The 26,640-nt window shown below is 43.7% G+C and overlaps 1 protein-coding gene across 1 annotated transcript in view; it reads left to right on the top strand.

The window, feature by feature from the left end:
* The window catches only part of LOC142564312 (uncharacterized), a 50,709-nt gene extending 32,221 nt beyond the window's left edge, over positions 1-18,488 (top strand). Inside the window, exons 7-11 of the mRNA XM_075675263.1 lie at positions 696-782; positions 3,794-3,872; positions 9,619-9,695; positions 17,470-17,562; positions 18,302-18,488. Coding sequence (XP_075531378.1) covers positions 696-782; positions 3,794-3,872; positions 9,619-9,695; positions 17,470-17,562; positions 18,302-18,415 — 450 coding nt within the window. The 3' untranslated portion in view covers positions 18,416-18,488. The remainder of the gene's footprint in view (positions 1-695; positions 783-3,793; positions 3,873-9,618; positions 9,696-17,469; positions 17,563-18,301) is intronic.
* Positions 18,489-26,640: the final 8,152 nt, after the last annotated feature.

Genomic DNA, 26,640 nt, shown 5'->3' with positions numbered 1-26,640 from the left:
GTTCATAGAGCATTTATGGTCATTCTGTGTGCGAGACCGTGCCACCAGCCACACCACCGCCATCGTGCTGTCCGTGCGTCAACAACATGGCTGTACAAACCATGTAACGTAAGAAGACCTCAAGAAAGACGCTGAGCGTTTGACTGCTAAAACAACGAAGCCAAATGAACGGACAGCCACGCTCCACTGAATCGATTCTGTAGAGCCAAGGCAGCGTTCTGGCTTCTGCCTGTAGCATTATTTTTTTACTGAGCAGTTTTGTGCATGTCATAGCATCTAGCATACGCCGATGTGACCGGCACTGACAATGAACGGGAAGCTAAACGTGTGTATTCATTTGTGTGAGCGCTGACATTCGGCGAGGTTCCTCACATGCAGTTGCTGAGGCGCGAAGCTTGCAACGTCACTTAGCGTTTAGCGTATCATCAGCGTCGCTTACAACCGCGCCATCATCACCAAGCCAGATTGGTATCTGTCAGGGCACGGGTCCTTCTGCACAGTAACTTTTCTCTCGCGTGGCGCGTTCTGGCCACCCGACTCCACGTGTTGCTAGAACACTGCTCGAGGAACTCCAGTGCCACAAAAAAATTTGATATCGCTTTCGATGCCTCCCTTTCTAGGAAGACTAACCCCTTTGAAAACATCAATGCAAAATTCAGCGGTATTACAAAGCTGTTTTGTGCGTGTTGTTTCAGAAAGGGTATACGACGAGCTGTCGATATACATGTAAGCATCACGGAAGACCGAAGCAAATGTACTACATTGCTGGAACACCCTGCATCGTAAGTCTCCATCCTGGACTATGATGTTGTTCTTGGTTTTCTGTAACAACCCATGATTTCTTAGTAAATATCTTATATCATGCGTAGTGGTCCAAGGTTCGTTCGTCAGCTTTGCCTCAGTTAGGTGTTTTCAGGCGACAAAATTCACGCAGTGTATTCTCTTCAAAAATATTCGTCATGCAGAAGCGTACCGAGAGTGAAAAGTGAGAATGCCACTCGGTCTAGTACACGATTGAAAATTATTGTCTAAAACGCGGTTCTGGCATTTACATAGCCTTATAAAACATGAGATGACACACAGGACGAGCGGAACCAAACTTTCTCGGAAATACAGCCATGCATAGCCAAATTCATTCAGTATCAAGCAAGGATTATTTTTTGTTAATATTGGCAATGCTGTCCTATGAAGGCGGTTCGAGTGATATAAGCGCGGGCCCCAGACTTAAACATATTCCAATATGTTCTGTGGCAAAGGCGTCAAATTATCCAATGAGGGGAAAAGTCGGCGTCCTCGTCTAGAGCAGCGAAATGGCCCCTAAATTTTTATTCGCTGCGATGCCGCGTCCCCAGCGTGTCTCGACGCAGCAGAGGAGGCGAAAAGAATCCCTGCTGCAGCGATAGCGGGCCAGCTGTTGCATGAGGGGACAACGCGTCGCCGCGTCGTCACATCACCATCACCAGTGCACGGTCCGTACCTCCCTCCCTCTCTCTCAACCCCACTACGCTAGCTGCTGCGCGGGCCTCCTGGCTTTGGTGGGTGCTGCGCGTTCCTCGGTCTCTTGTCGCGCAAGACACCGGTGACATGCGGTTTTGGCACCGCAGACTGCTGCTGCTTGCTGCATCGGGCAGCACGTACCGCTATGGTACATTCCTTGCGCACACATCTCGAAGGACCGATCATCGGCGTTCAATAGGGCAATAATACGTTCGCATCCAAATCTCATAAGAGGTCCTTAGGTGGCCTCGCATTTTTCTTCTTTTTATTTCAATCTCCTGATGTGAAATTTACAGAGCCGCCAACGTAAGCGTTGTTTGAACCACCCAATGAAACACTCTTTCATAAGAGACGATGGACAAAACGAGAACAAATTAAAATCGGGAGAAAATGTTTCGAGAAGTCAACTTGTCTTTTTCAAGGGGAAAAAGACAAGTCCACTTGTCGAAACGTTGGCTCGCGCTTTTGCCTCGTTCTCATTTTGCTCATCGTCTTGAATTTCCCCCTTCCGCCTTCACAATAGTTTTCCATCTTTTATAAGCGGTCATTTCTGTTTCACTTCAATTTTATTATACGTAAATTAGCTCCGAGTAGATAGTGTCAGAGCTTTCGGAACGGGGCAGCCTGCGGCTATACTGAAAGAAACGTTTAGTTTTCTTCCGTATAATACTGAATCGTTAATGCGTGCATGCCACTTTGACGCGGTGAGTTCCGCCGCTTTTGTGATGTCGCGCGACATGCATGTCGCGTGACATGCATGTCATACCATTTATGTGACGCAAGTCACGTCATTCATGTCAGGAATCGGCTGATATATAACTTGTTAGCAAGTATAACTGGCATGAATAACAATCATGTTATGATACAAACGTCCTAAGCGATGTGGCTATAATGGATTGAATGAAATTATATGCATATTTAGGTGGATAAATTTTGGATATGCGTGTCCCGACATGCATTTGGGATATCAATGATGAATGACGCTTGATGCAACGTATTTCATAAAATTATTCGCATGATTGCAATCGCCTGTACGTCAAGTCGTGACATGATTCACATCACTACCATGACAGGCATAACAAAAATGAAATCAATTTAGTATACGCATGCATGTACGCATGCACGACATGACAATAGCATGACAAGAACTTATGCCGGCCGGGTGGGCCAAGTTGTCTTCTAACTTGGGCCGATAGCTGTGTGTTCTTATTCGTAATGTCTCGATGGGCCTTGCGTCGTCATTCCAGATTCGTAATCCGACTGTCGCCTCTGATTTTCGCGTGCCATCCACGCTCGAGCCAAGTGTTACGGGTAAGAAGGTCCCGGCATCACGGCAACAGAACTCCGGGTTTTGGTTGCATACGTTCAGACCGCGAGTGAAAAACAAGCTTCCCGGGAGCGTTGATTTCAAAACACCAGAGAGCAACGCGCCACCTCCTCGTTCCTCCTAATGCTTCTACTGGACTTTCACAGCCCTAAATGTCATTATCACGCCGCTTAATCAAACATCGAAGTATGCTCCATGCTGATTCACAAGGTGTCCGGGTATAACTTCGCTGGATCAAATTTCCACCATGGCAACATCATTACCGCTCGACATAGGCAAGCACATCGACCATGTCGCTTGTCCGAATAGCCTTGGGTGCCATGAGAAAAAATTGTGCCGATCGCACTCCCTGCGGGAATCGACTTTGTGGGAAGCATCTAGCCGGACACGGGCTTCAGCTCGTGCTACAGTATCGCCGTCAAGTGGCCCGTTTGTGTTTGCTATGTGATGCCACGTGAGGCCGTCACTGAGTATTTAGTTTCAGCATACCTAAATCATGTCACACTACCACACCGGTCGTTCACATCAGTTCGGTCATTCGTAGAATTCATACAGTCGTAGTAATCGTCGTCGCCACCTTGCTGCTGTCGTCATACACACGCACGGGCGTTAATTATAGTTCAGTGTACGCGTGCCCCACAAACAAATACTGGATTTACAGAAACACATTGGTCATCCTGGTAAGGCTTTGCGGAACACCATACAACGCTGCATAGCCAGCTGAATCGAGAACGTCCATTCCCACAGTGCGTGGTATCTACAATTTTTTTTCCGCACACTATGTCAACACTTAGGCTCCTAAAGATCAGATTAAGGATATAGGGTAGAACTGGTGACTTGCTACAGAAGACTGAGAAGAAGGTTATAGTTGACGAAAAATAACTGCTGGAAATTTGTTCACTCCAAAGGATTTACAACCAGATAAAAATTTAGTGGCATTGTTTACTATTACACTTTTCTTTCTTTCAGATATTGAATGAAGAAGCTGAAGCAATTAGAAATGCCGGAGTTTGCATGCGAGGTGCATGTATACCGTATCATGAACTCGGTAAGTAGTTGCGTAGGCATTATGTTAACGATTGATTAGTATAAGTGCAGATTAATGTTGAAAAGTATCGATACTTGTGAGCAGCATATTGGTACCACGATTCTGTTTTGAACTTTGCGTAGATTGCAGTAGACGCGTTCGTTGGAATGCAAAAACACATTTTATTGGCTTTATTTTGTTTCCTTCCTAGGAGAAGTATTTTGTTTACGTAGGCAAAGCTTTATTAGGTTCTTGAATTTGAGAGGCGACATTTTATTACGACCTCTTTTTATCACAAACCTACCGAATTACAAGTAGCACTGTCGAAAAACAAATTCATCTTTTCGGCGAGCTCGTCATTTCTCAGAGCTGGCGGGCAGAATACATTTTACATTTCTATTCCAAGGCGGAGGGGGCGGGGAGTGAGAACGGAATGTTTTTAGGCATCAAAGGGAAAGAAATATGAGTTGGCCTCAGCTCTAGTTGGGCACGCCACATAGTAAGAAATTCTGATGACGTACGACTTTTCCCTACAAAGCAGACAGGAGCAGTTCATATTTTACTATAGCCGTATATTTCTTGTCCAAAAATACGGTCTTTCCTCAATAAATCGCGTGCGTTACCTAATGAAATTGATCGTTTTTCGTAATCAAACCATGTCGTCTCATTATCTGAAGTTCGCCTCAATAACTCCTAAAGCTCGTGTCACAGAAGAACGCCAAGTCGTATGCTACCCCGTAAAGGCCATCGACATGCATAAAGTACATTAACTGTACATCTGGCACATAAAACACTACAAATCATCCAAATTACGCGTTTCTTCATTGTTACAAATTTTTTGAACATTTCGGTAAATCGTGATCAATTTATCGTTCCGCTATGAATGTGCGGATGAATTCACGGATAGTTTTGTTCAAAAATGATCTTTTCCACTGGACGCACGCCTTACCTAAATATATTTCCAGCGTCATGATTTATTTACATCTTATTCGAAACAGTCTAGCGGAACGGACATACTTATTATGGGCCCTGTTTTTAGGTGTCATCGAGAAGTTCATGAAATCTAGTTAACACGTTTAATACAGGGCGTCCCAAGTAATTCTGCCAATGTCTAAAAATAAGTTGAACCATCCTAGAAGGATGCCATCAAACAAATATTGTTGAATAATGTGGAACGCGACGCAATATTTTACAACGAAGCTGTATATGGTTAGCTCATCCGTCCGTACATCTGTCACGCCGAAAACTCCTCCCACGCAACTCCGTGCGCATGCGCTAACAAAAGAAGGACATGCGCACGATTGGCTGCGCCAGTTCAGGCGTCGTTGCTCTTCCACGCAGCCGAGCATGCGTGCAGCAGCTTCTTTTTTTTATTGCGATAAAGACTTGCCCTTAAGGCATAATTCTTGATGCGTATATGTGTATTATATGTGTGCTGTGAGGCCTGTGTTATGTATGAATCGAGGCAGTGTTTTGTGGAATCTGTTGTCATGTATCCAGCGGTCATAGCTGGTTGTCACACTGTAGCAGAGGCTGGCTTGCAGTAGGAAACGCGAGCGTTCCGATTTTAAACCAGTACATGTCCATATTAGGTGGTATGCATCTGCATCCATCACAGGAACGGAGCAGTACCAGTGGTAAATGCGACTAGTTCCACCTTGAGATAACAGCCTGTGTAAGGGCCACCCCGGCCCGAAGCCTCCTAAGCACAACTTCCTCCGCCCTAAGTAAAGTGAAGGGGGAGGGAGCAGACACACGGTGGGATAAGAGCGAGTGTGTCCTACCGGAGAAAGTTTTTACGGGCTCGGAGCGAGTTAAGGCGTTGAGGTGGGAGGGGAATAGGCGGAAGATCAGGATTAGAAGGGCCGTGTGCCTGCTGGTCAGCAGCAATGTTGTGAGGGTTCGCTGAATGGCCTTGAATCCAGTATACCTTCACGCAAGTAGCTGTCTTACTATTCATAGTGTGTATTGTCTCGCACGTTTCGATCACCTTATCAACCTTCTTGAGTTCCTGAATAGCCGCTACAGAATCAGTGAAGATATTCAGTTGCTTGATGGTAAGCAGCTTAGATGTCGCATCTTGCACAGCGCCGTGGAAGGCTTGAAGTTCTATTACTAGGGCGCTGGCTTCCGTAGATAAATAGCGCTGGTGGCCGCTGATGAAATTATGCGTAGTACTCAGGAATGATGTCCTTCCGCCGTCTGGGAGAATGGCAGCATCCGTATAGACTTTGCAGGTGTTAGCGCATGATGCGTCGACGATATTGTGTTCGTCAATAATACCTGTTGTATCGCTGCGTCGTAACTTCGTTGGCTTATTAGTTGTGATGCTGGTGAATTCCCAGGGAGGCATTGGATAGGGCTGATTGTCAATCCGAGAGCCGCGGTGAAAATGAGCATGCAACGCAGTGACAGGCGAAACAAGTAGCTTTTTTATTTCACGTGCTTTTTCACGTTGCAAAATTTGCTCTGCAATTGTGTTGAGTTGGGCATGTTCCTGTAAGGTTGGTATCGGAGTGATGCGGGGCAGTGCTGTGATTGTGCGCATAGCATCGCGATTAATCGTCTCCAATTGTGCCAGCTGTGCCAAAGTCAGCCGTTGAAATTGTGCTTGATATAAAATTCGTGGCTGCAAGACTGCACGCACCAACCGTCGAGCTACGTCAGTACTAGCTCCAGCTGCTTTTGCTGCAATGCGACGAATAAAGTGAAGTGTTTTTGTCGAACTCTGTCTGGTTTTACGGAGCCAGTGAGCACCACTGCCGGAGTGGTGAATATAGAGACCCAATATGTGGACCTCGGAAGCCTCAGTGATTGTCACTGCGCCGAGTCTAAATGTAAAGGGGTGCTGCGTGATTCTTGTGCGTCCTTTCTTGTTGGTCACCGCCACATAGCTTGATTTTTGGGCGGAAATATCTAACCCTGCTTTCCGAGCGTAGTTGTTCAGCACATCAAGGGCTTCTTGAAGCTGATGAGTTTGTCTAGATATATCTTTATGCACGGACCACAAAGTGACGTCATCGGCATAGATTAAGAACCTCACATCTGGAATCCGATGTAGTTGCCAGGCTAGAGGTATTAGAGCAACGTTGAAGAGAAGAGGAGCCAAAACTGAACCTTGTGGGACTCCTCTGTTCGATATGAAGTATCCTTGGCTTCCATCTACTCTAATCGCAAATGTGCGATTCTGAAGGAATGAGTAGATGAATCTTATCACCCGCGGTGGAAGTCCCAGGTCGATGAGGTTGGATATAATGATTTCATGGTCTATATTATCATAAGCTTTCGTTATGTCTGTTGCTAACACCGTGCGCTCAGCGTGACTGTGTGGAGAAACCTGTAAAACATCGTATGATAAGATAGAAAGCCTGTCTTCAGTTCCCAAGTAAGAACGGAATCGAATTTGAGCAGGATGATATTTATGGTGGTGTTCAAGCCACCAGAAAACTCGTGTCGCCAGCATATTTTCAGCCAGTTTGCAGACAGTTGAGGTTAGTGAAATTCGGCGTAAAGACTGCAGGGTATTTGGAGACTTTCCTGGTTTCGGAATCGCGACAACAATTGAATGCTTCGAATCAATTGGAACCTTTCCAGTCTCCCATACTTTATTAAAGTATGGGAGTATGGGAGCCGTTTCTCTGCGGCTCCGAAATAGGTAGGCCACGCGTCACATGTACTCCTCAGGAGCAGGCACATTTCGATCAGCAGCACCGCTAGCATAATCGGGAACGAGCACGTCAACGCCGTGCCGATGCTAAAGCCTTGGCACAAGAACCGTGCAGCAGAGCGCATGCAGCAATTGCGTACCGAGAATCAAGCAGCTTACCAACCCGTCGTTTAATTAACCATCCGGATTAAGCCAGTGATAAACACAAGTGCCACACGTTTCAGCTTCGCTAGTTAACAATGTGCACAGAGTGCTTGGGCAGTGATTTTTCGTATGCTGAATAATTGCATAAATACTGGAGAATAATAACCGACGAAGGAAGTATTCGGTTTAGGGCAATACTTTTAATTAGAAAGGACTAGAGCATTCGACGAGATATCAAGTTCATCGTCCACTAGCTATGCCAAAGCGCAAACTTGAAATTTTGTGGATGCTAACTGTGAGTTGTCTACACAGCAATGTTAGAAGGACGAAGGTGATGTATGATGCATGTCATGAGACAAATGTAGATGGAAGGTATTTGGCGAAAAAGTATGAGTGGTATGAAGCCCGTTTACGGATTCTGTACCGCTTGTTTGGTAGTAGAAGGCACCTATTCTGGAGAAGTGGCCAAGAATGGTCGCACCCGTAATTGCAGATAGAGAGCGGCCAAATTAAAGAAAATGATGTTAACAATACAATACGTTAAATGCACTTCGCCATTTTATTAGCAGATCCGTGTGCTTTCGTTATGCCTGTATGCCGACATTACATGTTGACGTTTTACATGGGTTTTGATTTGCTATGCGAAACAGAGACGCACCCAGTTGGTCAGCCAGCAAGTGTAGCATAAGGCATCTCGCGGGCGCTTTCAGATGACGTTTGCAGATACGTGCACAAATGTCCAGACAGCCACGCATAACACGGGAAAGCTTGGAATTAAACTTAGTTTTAATTCTGTGACCTAAACGCTGCGTCAGACAAATGTGTTATCTCTCTAACCCAAGCCTTATCTTCAAACGCCAAGTACGCGTCGCCACTGCAGTTCAGCTGGGCACCATATAGCTGGTTGCCGTACGGTGGGAGAATTTCATGAGGTAGTGTCCGAGTTAATTATCAAGCCTTCTTGATACGAAGAGAGAAAAATTTCAGCCATGCCGCGTCTTACATTCGATGGCCTACGCGGCACGGCATGTCAGTGGCTAGTATAGAAGTAAGGTTCAATTCAATTCGCTTTTTATAGTAAAAAACGCATACTGTTGCTGTGGTGTGCAACTATATTGGCTTCTGAAAAAATTCTGTGCGCACCACCACTTCGTTAGCCGTGCTTTCATCCCGGGGTGAGACCTACACCTGTAAATATTCGCATGTGCGGCCATCAGTAAATTGACAATCGACTCGTCACAGAGCATTTTGTAATATAAAAAGCCCCGTTCTTTATCCAGAATCAAACAACAAAACTTCTATATACTTTAATATTATAAGGGAGGTCATTAGACTTTCGCTTATCACTCTCGATGCCGGCCTCTGATGAAATTACTGACTTCGCCAGGCTGTGTTTATGTGCTTGTGTCTAATACGGCTGGTAATTTATTTACAGTTGAGGTTGTTCTTTCCTGTTAAAAAAAGAAGTCGAATTCGTGAAAACCCTGATTCATGTTTTCCTATTGTAATAGCATGTTCTACTGTCTTCTTAGTGCATTATAAAATTGGTCAAAAGCTCCATAAATCTCCAAAGTCTAAACTTTTTGGCCGGGCAGCTAACAGGACAGAAGATCAAATTGCACGATCCAATGTTTCGAACTATCGCCATACATGGCGGCAAAAATAATATTCATAAAAAACACGCTTTTCCTATACTACATAGTTGATTTGCTTATTTATTCATACGTGCCGGTCATGTGTTGCAGTGGTTGCAGTGATTATAGTTTCACAAAGTTCCCTACGGTGGATGCGAAGATAGTGTATTTCATTTATCATATTCATAGGAAAAAATATTGCCATACTTACATGACAAAGATTGCTATGAATTGTGTGGACACATTGAAGAATGGGTGATCTGCTTAGAACACATTTTTGATATTTTGGTCACCTGCAACTACTTTTCTGTCTTGCAACTAGAGAGCAAGTATCCCAATATTGAGAACAAAGTTTTTCCACGACGATTCCGGAAATGCCCACAGAAGAATCACTATGGCGTGAGTATGGGACAACTGTGTTAACAGACTGGTTGGTAGAATGCTCATACTTACATATCGTACAAAAGGCAATTAACTGAATAAGTGTTGCCGCTCACTATCAGTAGAAAAATAGTATAAATACCTGCGCACATTGAAAGATTATAAGGAAAAGCTATAAGGAAAAAGGTTACATGGCATAAAATAAAAAATGTTTAGACAATATATAAAAAAATTACACAAATGAGTATGTCGCGAACGTACGTGTAGGTCATTATAGAATGTCCTCTAAATTTCTTAAGATATCCTCTTTTCCGTAGGTGGCATCAGGTAGAAAACAATCCCTGTCAAGAAGGAAGACACAATTTGTGTTTGTTTTTTGCGTAGTACTTAGTATTCTTCCGTGGCTGTAGATTCGTCATAATTAATTTCCACTTTTTCGGCCAAAATAAACTAGTGTAGAAGCGGTAAGTAGCGTGAAAGTGGTTTACTAACACAGAGTCACACGTTTCAAACATGAGCAGGATGTATAAATGATCACACCCATTAGGCTGCCAGCTGCAGCCACGGTTATCTAGAAAAGGTACGACGAACTGAGCAGTAGTGCACGATTTTATTATATCTGCCATTGTAAAAGACACGATATCTAAGACAGCATCTAAAAAAAAGTTTTGCGCTAACACAGGGGATAATGGAAGAATTTCGCGATACGAGCGCAGTTTCACAACAGAAATATTGTTATTTACTCGGAGTGTATGCAAAATCTAGAAGCAAAAAGGGAATAAAAATGTCTACGATAAAGTGCAGATAGGAAGAAAAGTAAGGAACAACGCCGAGAGAGGTATGAAATTTCAGCTGACAAGTTCACGATCAGCACATTCTGCCTATAACAATTTATCAGTGTAATAACCTTCCGTATCATATGCTGTAAACGACTCATGGCGGACGTATGTGCGTTTATGCAGTTTGATAAAAAATACCTCTCTTTATCCAGAGGAACTTTGGTTCCTGCTCATATACAAAATTGAGCTAATAAATTTGACTGTGTAGCCGCATTCGTTGAGATGTGAAGCGAAATGCCCGTTAAAACTACATCTTAAAGACGCGCAGTGTTTCCTTAACCATTGTTATTACACCGTGTTGTTTGTCAAACGTATACTTTATTTCCTGTCAACGGAATGCTGTATACCATTTCAAAAGCACATGGATATAAACTGCTTGGTGCGACGTATTGAGTAAGCTCCTTTTCAAGTTGCCCTTCTAATTTTGAGCTTGCCAACTAACGAGCAAATTGTCTATAACGTATGGCTTGATAAAAAAAAATCACATTTGCTTCGCACCGCGCCCCTAAGATCTTTAAACCACGGCCCGCTTAGTGCATATGAGAAGCGACAGCGAATCTTTTTGTACTCTTATTCTTTCTTTCATAATTCACCAATCTTTTTCCCGTTTCTTGATTTGTTATATCAAAATTTCGGTCAACAAACTATTACCACCTTCAAAAAATTTATCCTGTTTCAAACGAGTCCACTGTGCGGAAAACCACTTTTTGAATGGGTGTGCACTTTATTTGTCCAGTGGAGTCAGAAGGCCAGAACAATCACTTCCACTTATTGCAAATTTTTGGTGAGCTGAGTTGAATGAAAGGATAGGTTTGTCAAAGCTTCGAATGAATAAAGCGAGCTGTAAACATCAATACTCGTGAACATAAATACTCAGGTTAAGAACGAATTGATGGCCGTCGCCGTAGCACAAATGGCATTGCAATGCACTTGTAATGCGGAGGTTGTAGATTCGGCTCTCACTGGCGACAACTTATCTTTCCGCCCACTTTCATTTCGGTTTGCTTCATTATTTTCCATATTACCCTTTCAACTACAGTTAATTCGCCAGACGCTTTTCTTGGCGTCATTGTCTGTTGGCATTAGGTGGTCTTAACGAAATGGAGCGCTTTTTCCCCCTTCTTTTGTTTATTCGTTTTATAAAGAAACTTGTCGTTCTTGTCTTCGTTGTAGAGAGGTTCACAATACTCATGCCGGATAGGAATTCCGCCAGGACATTCTAAATCGTTCGTTATGTAGATGCATTTATTGCAGAGACATTAAGCCATTGAATAAAAACTAAAAGCAAGTTAGATAAAGGGACAAGGGCCATTACGGCCTGCCGCTATGACACTCTCTTGACGTAGGGGCGTCTACTTACGCTGCTGTCCTTGCAGTACGTGAGGGTGTAGAACTGATGCGCGCGCGTTATATCGAGAGAAAGTCTACAACGACTGCATAAATACTACAAGGCCAGCCAACAGCCGCGCATTGCCGTGCTCGATGTGTTTTTTAGCACTAGTGGGATGTGCGCTGCGCGACTCATCGCGATGCCACCGTCGCCTCGACCTTAGTGGCGTTGTATCAACGTCGGCAGACTAAAGACCACTCAGGCTGGCTCACATTATGTATGTTTTTTTTTCGTGAGGCCTCGAGATCAGACGCACCAAATTCTGCTCAGACGGGCTCACTGAGACTCGTGCATTAGTGCGAACCTGAATGAGTTTGAATGAGTCGACTTATGAGGGAGTTGGACGACGTATACTGTGAAGTACGTCATACGTCAAGTAAGCTCATTGACGCCGACTTCGGCTACTGCGTACGTGACACTGTGTGTGTACCACTCGTCACTCAACCTGTTTGACGCCTATTTCGGCCTCTGGGTATGCGGGATCCTACAAGGACAAAAAGCTCCATTAAAATTTATGCGATGTTGTGCGCAAACAAACCCAGGCCTTAGATATAAAATCGTGTCTCAACATATAATCACACATCCCTCAACGGCCCAGCATAACTAGTCGAAATGCTTTACAGACGCGCCATCACTACCTTCTGGCACACACGTATCTTTTGAGAGGGCATTAGCATCCATATGCCATGCCACAGCTACTATTCGCCGTTCACACCGGTAAAAGCTGTAATGACTGAGTCAGGCGTAAGAAACGATTCCTCAAACCCACTCGTGTAACTGTTCGCGCCCTGTTCAAAGTGCCTTCTTTCAGTATTTATTGATCTTTCTTGGGAGAATTGCTCTGTTGATATCGGGAAAAATTGATAAAAAATTCAATATTACACGGGGTTCACATGCCCCAACGAGAATCTGAACAGAAGGTACGTTGTAGTATGAGGGCTTCACTATATTTGTGATCATTTTGATGTGATTTAACGCGTACGCAATGCAATAAATGCATAGTGGACGCCAATTAAAATCTAACATGAAAAAAGATGCGACGGCTGCCACTGGAGGAATTGCTGTAAAGAAGAAAATGTATTCATTCAGACAACCACACTGGAGCTTCACGGTGTGTACACTGTTGTCAATCTCGACTGAGGCAGGTGCTACCTTTACTGCTGATATATTGCAAGAATTTCTTACGCAAGCACTTAGGAGTTCTCGGTAAAAAAATCGTGTTGTACTTCACATAAAAATATACACTTACAGTTTAAAATGTTATAGCAATTTAAATCAACTAACCCGACTGGGCTTGAAAACTGCCATACCATCAAGGCATATTTTTACAGCTTGACTTATGATTAAAGGTAGGGTGATACGCAAATAAATATACGCTATATTTGTTTTATTTTTCTCAATTTCACAAATGTAAGTGCTCATTCAAGATGTTGGTAGAATTCTCGGAAAGAAATAATTTGCTAATAAAGAACATTTCTTCAGGAAGTGTTGCAACAAAAAAGAGGTCCTGAAAAAGCCCTAATGGTTAAACAAGAAAGGAAATTGATTTCATATTTTCTGCCAATCCCAGCATTGTGCAGGATGTAGAATTTTCAGGTAGGGTAAAGTGCAGTTATCATGAGTTAGTGAGGGCTAGGATTCTCCTCAATTTGAAGAGAGAAAGATTAAAATTGGTCAAGAAGAAACAGGCAAACCTAGACGCAGTAAAAGCAAAAGCAGACCAATTCTGGTTGGCACTTGCAAACAAATATGCAGCCTCAGAACAGAGAGATGATGACCTAGAGGTAATGAATGAAACCGTAACTAGGCTGGCTTCTGAAGCAGCAATCGAAGTGAGAGGTAAGGCATTAAGGCAACCAGTAGCTAAGCCCTCACACGTAAAAAAAGGACCTAACAAAGAAAACACAATGAATGAAACTGTCTAACTGAAGAGAACAGATCAAAAATCAAGAAAGGGGTTGACAGATACAACAGCACACTGTGGCATAAAGGGTATAAACAGGCATAAAGTGCCTCAAAAAGGCTGGCCAACGTTTCGATAGGAGGACCTAGCTTCGTCAAAGGCGGCCTGGTCATCCTCGGCATGTTAGTTTTATAGGTTTAGCGCAGTGACTTCACGTGGGGTTGTCGGTGGCGCTTGTTTGTAAAGGGAGAGACTTTAAAAAGAATGAGCGTTGTGGCCTGACTTCTGTTTCTGTGAGCGTGGTTCTCAAGACGGGACAAGAGCAGTAGAGTGGAAAGGTGGGGAGTAAAGAAAACAAAGCAAAGGAGAGGAAAAAAGGAAAAAAGGAGGGGGGATACCAAGAGGGGGAAAACAAGAAAAGAAAAGAAGCGGTATGGGAGGCTGTTGGAGAAGTGAGAGGTCAGGCAGCGTTCAGGGGTGTCTTTGGCAGCTTGCTTTTGTGGGCTTAGAAGAGCCGGTCAGTCGGTCAGTGCGCGAGTAGCAAAAAAGACCCAAAAAGACGTCAGTTGAAAGAGTGACTTTAGTAGCTTAGCATCAAATGCGTCGAGTAATTGAAGGAGTTAGGATGGCAACAAGGAGTCTGGGGTGCAATGCATGGGGTAACTGGAAGGCAGCGGCGTGGTCATACAAGGGACGTTAGCCCATGTAACTCAATGTAAGTGTCGTTACGGCGGTATACAGATACCCTGTGTGGCTAAGGTACCCAAAAAGATATGCTGGCGTCTGGGACTTTGGATCGTGTTGGGGAGGGCGTTTCAAAACATATATAATTAAAACAGACCAAAGGAAAGGGGGTCCGAAATCAGAATAACAAATAGGACGGTGACGTGCGCAGTAGGGGACGGGGGCAGGTGTACACGGGACACCTTCTCCCGCCCAATGACATGAAAAGGGGAAAAGCGGTAGGACAAGACGTACTACAAGTCGATTTATACAAAGATCGCCGAGGCATAATGTTTGAAAAACTAGAGGCCCTTTATACGATCTGTCTATCGATTTCAAGGGTCGCAGAGAACTGGAACAATGCCGATACTCATCCACAGATAAGGCTCAGTGAAAGAGTTGGAAAATTATACGCCCATTAGCTTACTTCGAATAATACCTAAAGTATTCACCAAGGTTACCACTAATAGAATAAGGGCAATACAGGACTTTAGTGAACCAAGGCAACAGGCAGGTTTCAGGAGGGATACTCTACAATGGATTACATCCATGTCATCGATAGCGTAATCGATAGCGTAGTCCATAAATCCGCAGAGAACAATGAGCGTTTCTATATGGCCTTCCTACATTACGATAAGGCATATGATTCCGTAGGGATGCCAGCAGTGATAGATGCATTACGTAATCAAGGAGTAGAGGACGCGTACGTAAATGTCTTGGAATGTCTCCACAAGGTTTCCACAGCTACCCTAATTCTCCACAAGAAAAGCAGGAAGATACCTATAAAGAAAGGGGCCAGAAAAGGAGACACTGTCTCTCCCATGCAATTGACTGCGTGCTTAGAAATATTCAAGCTAGTAAACCGGGCAGGCTTAGGAGTAAGGATCATCAGCGAACATCCTTCGATTTGCAGATGACATTGTGTTGTTCAGCAGCACCGGGGACGAGTTATAGCAAATGATTGAGAACCTTAGCAGATAGAGTGTTAGATTGGGATTGAAGAATAACATATATAAGATAAAGATAAGGATCGATAGCCGGGCAAGGAAATAAGCATTCAAGATCGCCAGTCAGCCTCTAGAGGCTTTCCTACTTGAATTACTGACATGAGACCCTGATCATGAAAAGAAATGTTACAGAAAAATAAAAATGGGTTGGAACGCATTCAGCATAGATTTTCAGATCCTGACTGGAGGCTTACCATTACGATTAAAAAGAGAGATGTACAATCAATGCATTCTACCGGTGCCGATATATGGGGCAGAAACTTGTAGACTGACAAAGAAGCTCTAAAACAAGTTAAGAAGCGCGCAAAGCACGATGGAACGAAGGATCATAGACATAACATTAAGAGACAGAAACAGAGCGGTGTGGATCAGTTAGCAAGCTGGGATAGCCGATAGTCTAATTGGCATGAAGAAAAATAAATATAGATGAGCAGGTCACGTTATGCGTAGATTAGATAACCGGTGCACCAATAGGGTTAGAGAATGGGTGCCAAGAGAAGGGAAGCACAGTCGAGGGCACCAGAAGACGAGCTGGGGTAAAGAAATTAAGAAATTCGGATGCACTAGTTGGAATCGATTGGCGCAGGACAAGGCTAACTGGAGATCACTGGAAGAGGCTTTCTTCCTGCAGTCAGCATAAGATCGGCTGATGATGGTGATGATCATTATAAAATACTTTAGCACAGTGAGATATACCAATGCATAATCACATAGGCGATCATAAAGAATTTGATTCTTTTTATGAAAAGCCGGAATTTTGCGTGTCCAAACGACAAAAGATGCATACTATATTAGGAGACTACGGACTAATCTTGACCATCTTGACTGTTCTAATGCGTACCTAAATCTCATTACACGAGCGTTTCTCTTCTTTTCTCATCGAAATGCAGCTACCTGGGCAGTAATCGAACCTAAACCTCGTGCTCAGTAATGCAAATCCTTAGCCACTGGACTTCTATGGGAGATGTTTATTCATTTATACACGTATTGCACTGCAGAACTGCTGCAAGTGTTTCGAAAACTTGTGAGCATCCACACAGAAAAAATACAGACGCGATTTCTCTCCTCTTTAATTCACTGGCTTCGCATTGCATATACAAAATATCTTGAACTAGTCAAACTGTAAAGTCTGTCAATATATTGTTCAATCTGTCATGTTCAATTTCGTACATAGATTTATATTGATATCGCAAATAACATTGCCGTGAAGCTACAGTGATTACAAATATAAGAACCTCAGCAGTGAGTGATATGGGTGATACGCCTAAGTGATTTGGCTTGTCTTGCGTGAATTGTAAAGATAAAATTAAATTATTCATACAATGTTACTGCTTTGTTTTGTCAGAACTCTTATTCAGCAATTGGAAGGTGTCAGTCACTAAAGGAGAATACCTCGTTTCCAATTTGGAACAGAAAGAATCTAAGTTGCGATTGGCGAAAATGACGTGGTTTGAAACAAATAATACAAAGCAGCTCCAGAGCAGCCACAGTGATTATCAACGAGGAGAGCTAATACGAGCGTAGCCGTGATATTTCGCCCAATGTCTCACTTGAACCAATTTATTTGAACAATTGTTTGAGAGTAGTTCATATGGTATCGCCGCAATTTTACCGTGTGTCTTGTATTATCGAAATCCGCCAAACAGGCGATGTGAATGTGCAGTCGGCTCCAACACTCAAATGAAGTACAAATCCGAATTTACCATCTATATAAGACTTCCTTCAATTTCTCTCACTAGCATGAACTCTACACTTGTTTTACTCATTTTGCATCTATTTAGAAAAATTAAAATATAGGAGTAATAAGGGTGTTTGTTGTTGGATAAGGGGAGTGTGCAATCGGTGAACTGCTTCAGGAAAAATAATTGTTTTTGTGTTTTATGTGAATATATATCTGTCCTTGTTGTTGATTTTGTTATTTACTTCGCAGAGAAATACTCTCTCGAGTTGCTACTACTACTGCCAACAAAAGAATGAATGGTTTTACGGTTACTATACGAGCAGCTACAACAGTGCCTGTGAGGTAATCTGTCCCTTTTTCATAACCATACGAAACACTGTTTACCAGGAGTAGGTTAATTGCAAAAGTTTTGTCTATGGCTACTAAATTGCATAATTCCTTGCCAACAGCGATGACAGCTTATTTTAGCGTGTGGAGGGAGCTTAATTATTATGCCCTCCTCAGTATTTGCAAACAGAAACGTGAGCGTGGAAACAAAGCGTGCGTTCATAATTAATTTCCGTTGTGTAATGCACCGGTCGTCGACATCGTATAATATAATTTTTGCGTATTTTGAGAAAACGCTATGAATATTTGATGATATACAGTAAAAATGGTTCAACGCACATGCTGCACTGAAGAGTTGCAAGCGTGCAAAACTGTCATATTACAGATTCAAATCTTGCCTTGATAACAACCACAATGTACAGTTGCGTAAAATTTTTTGAATGTGTGATCGCTTTCTACGTGCATTACATTCTGTCATCAACAAATTCCTTAAGGAAGGATACCTATAGCATAAGCATAAGTGCTGAAAGAGGTCAGTCTAGGGAAAGCAGACGCACTCTTCTATTTTTCCCATTTTATGACATAATTCCTGACAAAATAGTTACCGCCGTTTCCTCTCAAAAAATAAGCAAGATGTTTAGAGATCTCATCCTATAGGTACGATCGTGTCAAGAGACGCCACGCCTTTCACGATTTCATTTTTCTGTTGACAATATCTGAAAGCGCAATCATTTCTAATTTTATACTTTTTCAGGGGGTTGGTCCACGTCGCGTGTCCGGTTATTGCTGCGACGGTAAATGCATACCTAAGGCGAATTGTGGACAAGATGTTGAAGACACTGCCCCATGGTTCCGGTCGCAGGGCTAGTCGTTTTCGATGAGACAAATAAAATTGATCGTGCTCTTGCACTTTTATATATGCATGACATCTCTCGTGATACGGAAAAAAATATGCGTGCTTAAATTTAATGCCCATGTAAGTAATATAGAGTCAAGCACGTTCCTTATCTATGGCCTATTCAGTGTGAGTAGGGCACGTTCTTTCTTTAAGGGTATTCACTTATTTATTTACGTTTTTGTATGCTTAATTTAATAATAGATCACACTGTTTTCGTGGAATATTTCGAACAAGTGTGATGGTAAACAGGGGGAAACGTGTAGCTAAAAGCGATTCCATTTATTACAACTATACAGAGGTACAGCAGGCCCATGCGTAATACATGAGTAAACAGGAACGCAAGACATATCGCAGATTAACAGTTTCCATGCCGCAAACGGCCATCAAGAATACATGAGGCGTTAAGGTAGTGAGCGACTCAGGCACAGATCCGCTTAGAACGGTGTCGGGCAAGTTTACGGACACATGTAGAATATAACAGCACTTCAACGGTGATTATTTCGCACGCTTGCATAGTTTCATGCCGCAACATAAAAGATGGAGGAGTCATAAAACGCCACGTATATCTCTCAGAACGAAACTGTATGCCATTAGGCTCATTTTTGGTCACACTTCTGTCGAAGAGCTTTTTATAGTCTTAAACTGAGGCTGTGAACACCAGTAGAACAGCTACGGTGCTACGTGCTCAAAAAAATAAAAATACATGTTGCGTCTCTTTACTACGTCCCTTTAACAAATCTAGTGCGACATATATATTGCTAGAAAGGGACATTCAGAAGGCGCGAGTGGCTGCCGTAAGTCATTTACGTAAAGTTGGTTTGTACCCGTAGTATAAGATGAATATAATCTTTGTATTGTGCACAATATCGCGCTTACATCAGAGCAGTAGAAACACTTGACACAACACAGCATAAACAATCACTCCAGAAAAACTTCGTCAACAGCTATAATCTCGCGTTGAGTTGCTACCTATATTTGCGAATACTAACAAAGAAAAGTGGTAACTGGTGTGTTCCTGCTCATCTACAAATCCGTAATATGTTACAGAGTGTGAGCTGTTGCTGTTTTTTATGGCGGTATACAGTGTGCCTCTATATTTACTGGAAAACTGCTTTCCGTGGCCGGTATGCATGAACTGGGTGCTCATACTGTCGTTTTTTACAGCATTTGATACAACATTTATTTCATACGTTAGCATGAGGGGTGTCAATGTGAAAAAAAAAACGTACGTGCCTGCGGTGTGTATATGTCTGTCTGTTTGTGCGCGCGCGCGCACGCGTGCGTGTGTCTGTGTGTCTCTCTCTGTGTGTGTGTGTGTGTGTGTGCGCTCGCTTGTGTGTTTGTGTGTGTGTGTGTGTTTGTTTGTTTTCGACATAACACGACCTCATTTCTCTCGCATTTACAGCTCAATCACTGCTAGACTTGATTTCTTAATGATGCCCACATTGTGGGTGCTATAACGCCGAGATATTCCAGTCTGTTCCATTCCATTTCAGTCGTTAGCCCGCCGTGATCGGTCAAGATATTCATCGGCACGCTCACTTCCTCTTCCTTTCACTCGAAGTCACAAAATCCGCCAAACGTCCCCATTTTGAAATGACACTTACAAACTGCGCTTGTAAAACTAGGCTGAACTAAAGAAACAATCTAATTCTACGCCTTTGCACACCATAAGTCGTCCGCTATTCGCCAAAACTTGTTGCGATGCTCCACATCACCAGAGAACTTCAGAAAACCGTGAAAACTGAATTCTGGACTTACACATGGCAAGACCACGATTTCATTATGAGGTAAAAACCGCGAAACCTAACCGCATCAAAGTAACCTGTAACTTAACATGGATTAGCATCCCAAACCAAACAAATATTTATGAAATAGCCGGAAACTGCCTCTTCTAATAGGTGTTAAAGAGGACTTCCCACGGTTTGGTCTGATGCTGGCTTCTCCAAGTCATCGGCGAGAACAGATTTGTTCGCATTGGATATAAATTATTTTCAAAACTGGACATTGAGTGACAATAAGCGTATTTTGAGTAAAAGACCAAAGACTTCTAGACAGTGTTACCATAGTTTTATGAAGATAAATTACGACAGAAATGTTCGGAATGGCGGCTGCACTTTGCTGCAAGGTGGCGAACAATCTCCCTAATACTTCTTAGTAAATTTTAGGTAAGGTGGGCGTTTGGGACATTATATATAAAATGCAGCAGCATAACGTTCATATTTTTCCCCAACGTGGTACGTTCTCTTAGGGCCCGCATAAGAGAAATAAAGAGTGAATCATTTACGTAAAGATGGATAATGACGGCGAAAATTCCACGTTTGTATTTTAATGTTTATAGTGCGCAATCTGCCAGGAAATGTATAGTTTTCGGCGCTACTGAAAGGACAGCCCAATTCTACAAGACCCACGCGGTCGCGTGACAAGACGGAGATGACAGTTATGCGATCTTTATGGAGGTCATATGTTACGCTTCCTCCGCGTCGTCTAGCTGAAGGCTCTTGGCATTACTGATTTGTCCAAAAGCAATGCGATAACCAAGCAGCGTGTTCAGGATCGCGTGAGGCAGCCAAGCCGCTTCTACGTATACGCCTTTGTACAGTTATTTGCCTGCTTAATTCTAATTCTCACAATAAGGTTTCTAATTAGCCACGAATCGAACGAATTGAGTAAAAGTGCAGAGCCCAGAGTGTAAACAGCCATTCGAATTTCTTTAATAAAATACTTGAGAAACAGCAAACAAAAAAGCATGGATTTTGTGAGCACATTGTGAATCCGGTAAAAACAACCACTGCTTCACCACTAACACAGAGCCAAGCGTCACACAGCCAATTTAGTCTGCTCACGTGTCGCTTTTGCATAATAAAGTGCCTCCCGAAAGGCTATTTGGAAGGATATTTGAAAGTCGCTAAAATATCCCCAGTTATTCTGTCACGTTGATAAAAAATATATCACTCGTCACTAAAGTTGAAAATTGGTCGCTAGACGGACACGGTTGCTTAATCTAGCGACAAAATCGCTATAAGTACAATCCTGCTGATTAGGCTATGACCGCTCGCATAAAAGCTATGAAAATGCTGTTTGATAAGCTCGTTGTCCTCTTTCAGGGTTTTTCGCTTGATTCCGGCAAATACAATACTCGTCCATCGAAAGTAGGCATGCATCTCGGTAGGCGAGACAATTTTTATTCTTGCACGGCTATATAGCGTTTTATTGGTGAGCAGGAACGCATACCTTCGTATCGACACGCCGCACCAGTCTCCTGTTCGCACTAGCATGCACGCATCGCCATTTCTTCAAGTGGGAGCCTGGAACAGTAGCGGTGTCATTGTGAAGAAATGCGATTATAACGTGTTCCATATGTGATTGCGTCGATATCAGGTGACTGAAGGCCAATTACATGCCACTGTGTTGTGCTCGGCTATAATAAGAAACGTTCGGAGGCGAATGTGAAGTGTACGTCCTGGCCCGGCGACACCGTGCACTCCGCCACATTGCTTGGGACAAGGACAGCTTTAGATTTCCAGCATCAATAGCAAGGACGTTCCGCCATCAGCTTCGCCGCGTGTGTGTTCAGAAAATTTTGTTTCGAGTGAGCGCACGGTGATGAAATCGGCATCCACATTCAAGCTGGGATATGAACGAAGGGTGCCTATGTGAATCGGTCAACGATTGCGAATGGCCGAAGTCAGCTATTTCTTCCTGCAGGTACATTAATGTTATCATATTCACATGTGTTCCAAGATTATTATGGCAGGCAACCACCTTGCTGATGGAAGTTGTGCAGATACGTATCAAAGAAAAAAAAGAAGAATGAAGTTGTGTTCTTTTTTTTCATAGTGCAACCGAGGCCAATGCCTTGTGTGGTGACCGACCCCCTTTCGCTTGGGCTCTCCCGTGCTTCCGAATCTCGTCGACAAAGCTGTGTGACCGACGCATCGCATCGCGCGCTCTATTACTGTAGAAAATAAAGTTGGTTTTTCAAGGCGTAGTTTTTCGTTTTTCAGCTCTCTCGAGTCGGAGAGGTGCCTTCGCATAGGCACCACCCGAGACCTTACCGTACGCATATTTTTTCAACGCGTCGCATGCGTCTAATTAATCGTGGTGCATGCGTGGACACCTTCACCAGTTCGTTTTATTCATCCTAACGTCTTCCAGTCGGATTATTTTACAGGTATTTATTTTTTAAAGCTTGATGCCTGTGTGCCACGTCAAGAATGCGTAGAAATTATATCGCAAATGCGGCAAACCGCACGGCACACTTTTGTTTGTTGTCACCTAATAAATGCCTGAATATAGTTTAAGACTAGACATGCAATAATGAAACGTTACACGTATGTTACGTGTCGACAACGTTCAAACTTCGCTCGCCTTCTTTCTCAATCGAGGGCCAAGGTGCGGCAGCGCCTCTAGGCCTGTTGCCGTTTGATGTTGTTGCGACTAAATCGAAGTACATAGCTTAGTAACGATGCGCTAAGAAGTCAACAACCCCGAAAAACTCATTGACACCTGTCAGGAAAACCCGAGAGCTTGCCACTGCCAACAGCACTTTCAAGGTCTGGAGGGCGCCATTGATCTTGTGCTCTATGCGGAATATTGACATTCCATCATATTCATCGCGTATCGACGAATCAATCGCAGAGTCACATCTCATGCATGGGTCTCGCATGCGACGAACGCTGGCGGCGCGCTTAAGACGTATTCGTTGTCGGCCTAGGAATTTTATTCAAGGCAACTTCCTGGAAGAAACAGGCCGAAGATAAATGTAGTGGACAAATTTAAGGCCGGTTAAATTGACCTGCGCTACCTAAAGTAGTTCATGACGTGCTCCACTCTGCCGTTAATTTCAGCTGTGAAGCAATAGCGCCATAACTACGCCTTTCGTTTCAAAAGGCGCAAGAATTCTGTAATGCTGCTTCATGATTGTTTTGCAACTTCCCCAGTGACGGTGATGCTTTTGTGCTGACATGCAGGGGAGGTATTCAGTAAGAGTCCACCTAGTGGGCAAATCCATTTCGTCTGCTACTGTAGTGTTGATTGGCTGTGGCGCCTCGATTGTATGGAAGCGCAGCCCAGCCAATCAAAACTTTAACTGCAGATGAAATGGACATGTCCACTAGGGCGACTCTTACAGAATACCTCCCCGGGTACTAAAAAGCACCGCAGAAGACGCAGGATGCAGCATTCGGGCGCCACGGCCGTTGCAACGCCGCCTGCGTGCGTCTCCAGTGCATGCAACGGGGAGAGTCTTGTTTAGGCTTGATGAAGCGCCATAACTGCGAATCAGGAGCTGTGAAACTTACGCGGACGGCGCACATTAGGTGGCCAGCCGTGCTTAAATCGTTTCATGGTGCTACAGAGAAATAGAACGAAGCTGCAAATGGCGCTTCCGCGCGTACAGAATATTTCTCTATGTTATTTTAGTCGCATGACCACTGAGTCATTAAACAATACGTAGCTTGGTTGGGCTACAGACACGGCGATATATATTTTTTACGTCACATGGTACCGAGCTGTTGGGTTGCAAATATAGCTCTGCCAGGTCACTTAGCCGACTCATGTTCGTTAAGAATCCGTGTTGGTAGCGTGTTTAGAACCCCGAACGTTGTACGCCGCGGCGATCGTCTAGGTCTTCAAATGGAACAATCTGGGAACTGGCACCCTTCTTCCCAATTTTGCGTCTCCTGTGGGACGCTAGCACAAATTGAGCATCTCGATTTGCTCCAAGACGCCGGCGCAAACCTAGTCGCCCATGTCCTCCTTTCTCTCCACTAACTCGTCCTTGCTAACGCCCTTTCTCCTTCTGCGGTCTCCTCATCTCTCGACTGCCAGCGCAATATTAAGAAAACAAAGTGCGTAATTCTATTTTCTTTAAAGCTAAACAAAACTAACCACCTTCAACAGAGGTAAGCGTTCTATATGGCTGTTCTATAAACGTTGCGGGCCCGAACCCAAGCCTCCCCCGACAGCTACGAATGACGTGAGCAGATTAAAATTAAGTCACAACTTAATAGCTTTAAATTACAGCACCCCATCTCATTCTTCATTAACGTTATGACTCGCTTGGAGCCTTTAAAATCAAGAAAAAAGATCTTTAACCTATGTTGTTGACGTAGCCCACAGAACGTAGCATACATTACGAAGCGCTAAAGCTGCCCGATAACTCGCGACCGCGGCTCTGTGCTGCACAATTCCATAAGCACATTCATTTGCTACGCGGTGGAAGCAGTGGCAATAGTGAAAGGTATTCTTTGCTTCGCCGCACCGCAGAATGCAGCTAATGAAGAAAAGGCGCGCGAAACAAAACCGATGCACGAAACAAAACTAGTTTCAAAACACGCAACTTCTTGAGGAGGTAAAGTTTGGCCGACACGGAACCAACGCTTACAATGTTTTACACGGCAGCTCTCAGAAGGTCCAGGTGAAAGGTGTAGATAATTTAGATAATGAGCGCTAATGTTAGCATTATTGCCCAGCACGATTGGTTGTTGGACCAACCTGTGCTAGGGGTTGAGCACACACAACACACATACACGGTATATCCATATATATATATATATATATATATATATATATATACATCCATGTGTGTGTCTGTGTTTCTGTGTGTGTGCGTGTTACTTTGTACGCTTTTCTGCTTCAGAATATCATCTGGAACTGAACGCAAATGACTGTTCCAAAATTTCTATAAAGAATTCTGCCGCGTTGTCCTAACGATAATATTTTATTTGGTTACAACTGGCCTAAGATACATATTCAAATACACCTGGCTTATAGTGTCAAAGAGGCGAGGAATGGCGCTCATCTGATTAGGAGACAGGAACAACTGGAACCATAACGTGCGCATTGACAGTTGTTACGGCTGAAGGCTTGCGAGAACGCCAGTCCGCGCCAAATGTCCAAGACAGTATGCTGAGGCAATTGAGCTCAACAGAATCGGTGCTATACTTAACTAGAGAAAACAGGCACGTAAAGTGTTCAAGCCGGTACGATTATTTCTAGACGCAGAAGGTAACCTCAGCGTATCTTCATCGTGTATCGTCGAGACCAATGAAAGTGAATCCTGAAATACTGATGGAACATGCTGAGGGAACATGGTTCTATACCAACTGCTGGATCTACTTGGGTCACTGAGCATGTGGCAGTCTCCACATATGTGCCACTGTTCAATGAGCCTCTTAAGCGCCGACATGGGTCACTGCACATGCGGGACTGGTGCGTACCCTGTACAATTAAACCCTTTGAAGTCGACTTGGAGCACAGGGTATGTATGAATAGTCCATGCCGCTCCTCAATGAACGTGTATGAAGCCAACTTGAGTTACTAGCTATGTGCCACTAGGACTGTGCAACTCTACAACAACAAATACCTTAAATTTATTCAATGCTAGGCGGAATATAAGCTACGCCACTGGGATTCCTCAAGGACAGATACACCTCGCTGCAGAAGGAGCACGAGGAAAATAAAGAAGCAGAAGTAAGGAGCTGAACCAGATTCCCGTCTGGTTTGCTGCGTTACACGGGGGGACATTTGTGGGGCTGCAGCAAGCTGTGCCACAAATGCACTGGGTATGTGCTGCTCTTCAATGAACATCTCGCCAATTGGAGATGGTCCACTGGGTGTGCGGCAAGCGAGGGAACAATTATAAGTGTTCGCAAGGACCATCGCACTACGATTTTTGTTTTGGACGCCATGCGCGGACTGCTCAGCAGCTTAACTAGGTGGCCCAGCGTGTTTAAAAAGAAGCGCTAGAGAAGCACGTGAGGGCGAACACGGTTTCTGAGCATTCGCACGCAGCGGCTTTCCATGCCTTTCGGAGGCCACGCACAGGCTTCGTGGTGGCACCGCCAGGTGGCACCGTGCGTTCTTAGAGAAGCGTGAAAGAGGAGTCCCACACCAGAACACGCCTTATAACTACCTTCGATGACACCAATGCGCTATGCCGCCATATTTATTTTACTTTATTTATTTATTTATTTTCTTTTCAGTACTGCTGCTCTCCTTCGAGAGCGTGGCAGTTGCCACTCTGATTTAGTGCTAAGCCTTCTCCGTAGACCGTCATCGTGAGATGGATTCTTCAATTTTTTAATCCTTTGAGCAACATTATAAAGGTTTATATCTCTCGGAAGCAAAAATGTTTAAAACATTTTTCTTGGTTGACTAGTGCTACATCCGGATTGCTGTCTCACCTGCTT

This window comes from Dermacentor variabilis, chromosome 11 (genome assembly GCF_050947875.1).
Source record: "Dermacentor variabilis isolate Ectoservices chromosome 11, ASM5094787v1, whole genome shotgun sequence".
NCBI classification, from domain to species: domain Eukaryota; kingdom Metazoa; phylum Arthropoda; class Arachnida; order Ixodida; family Ixodidae; genus Dermacentor; species Dermacentor variabilis.
Note: the sequence above shows the minus strand (reverse complement) of the source record. Positions and strands in the feature narration are given on the sequence as shown.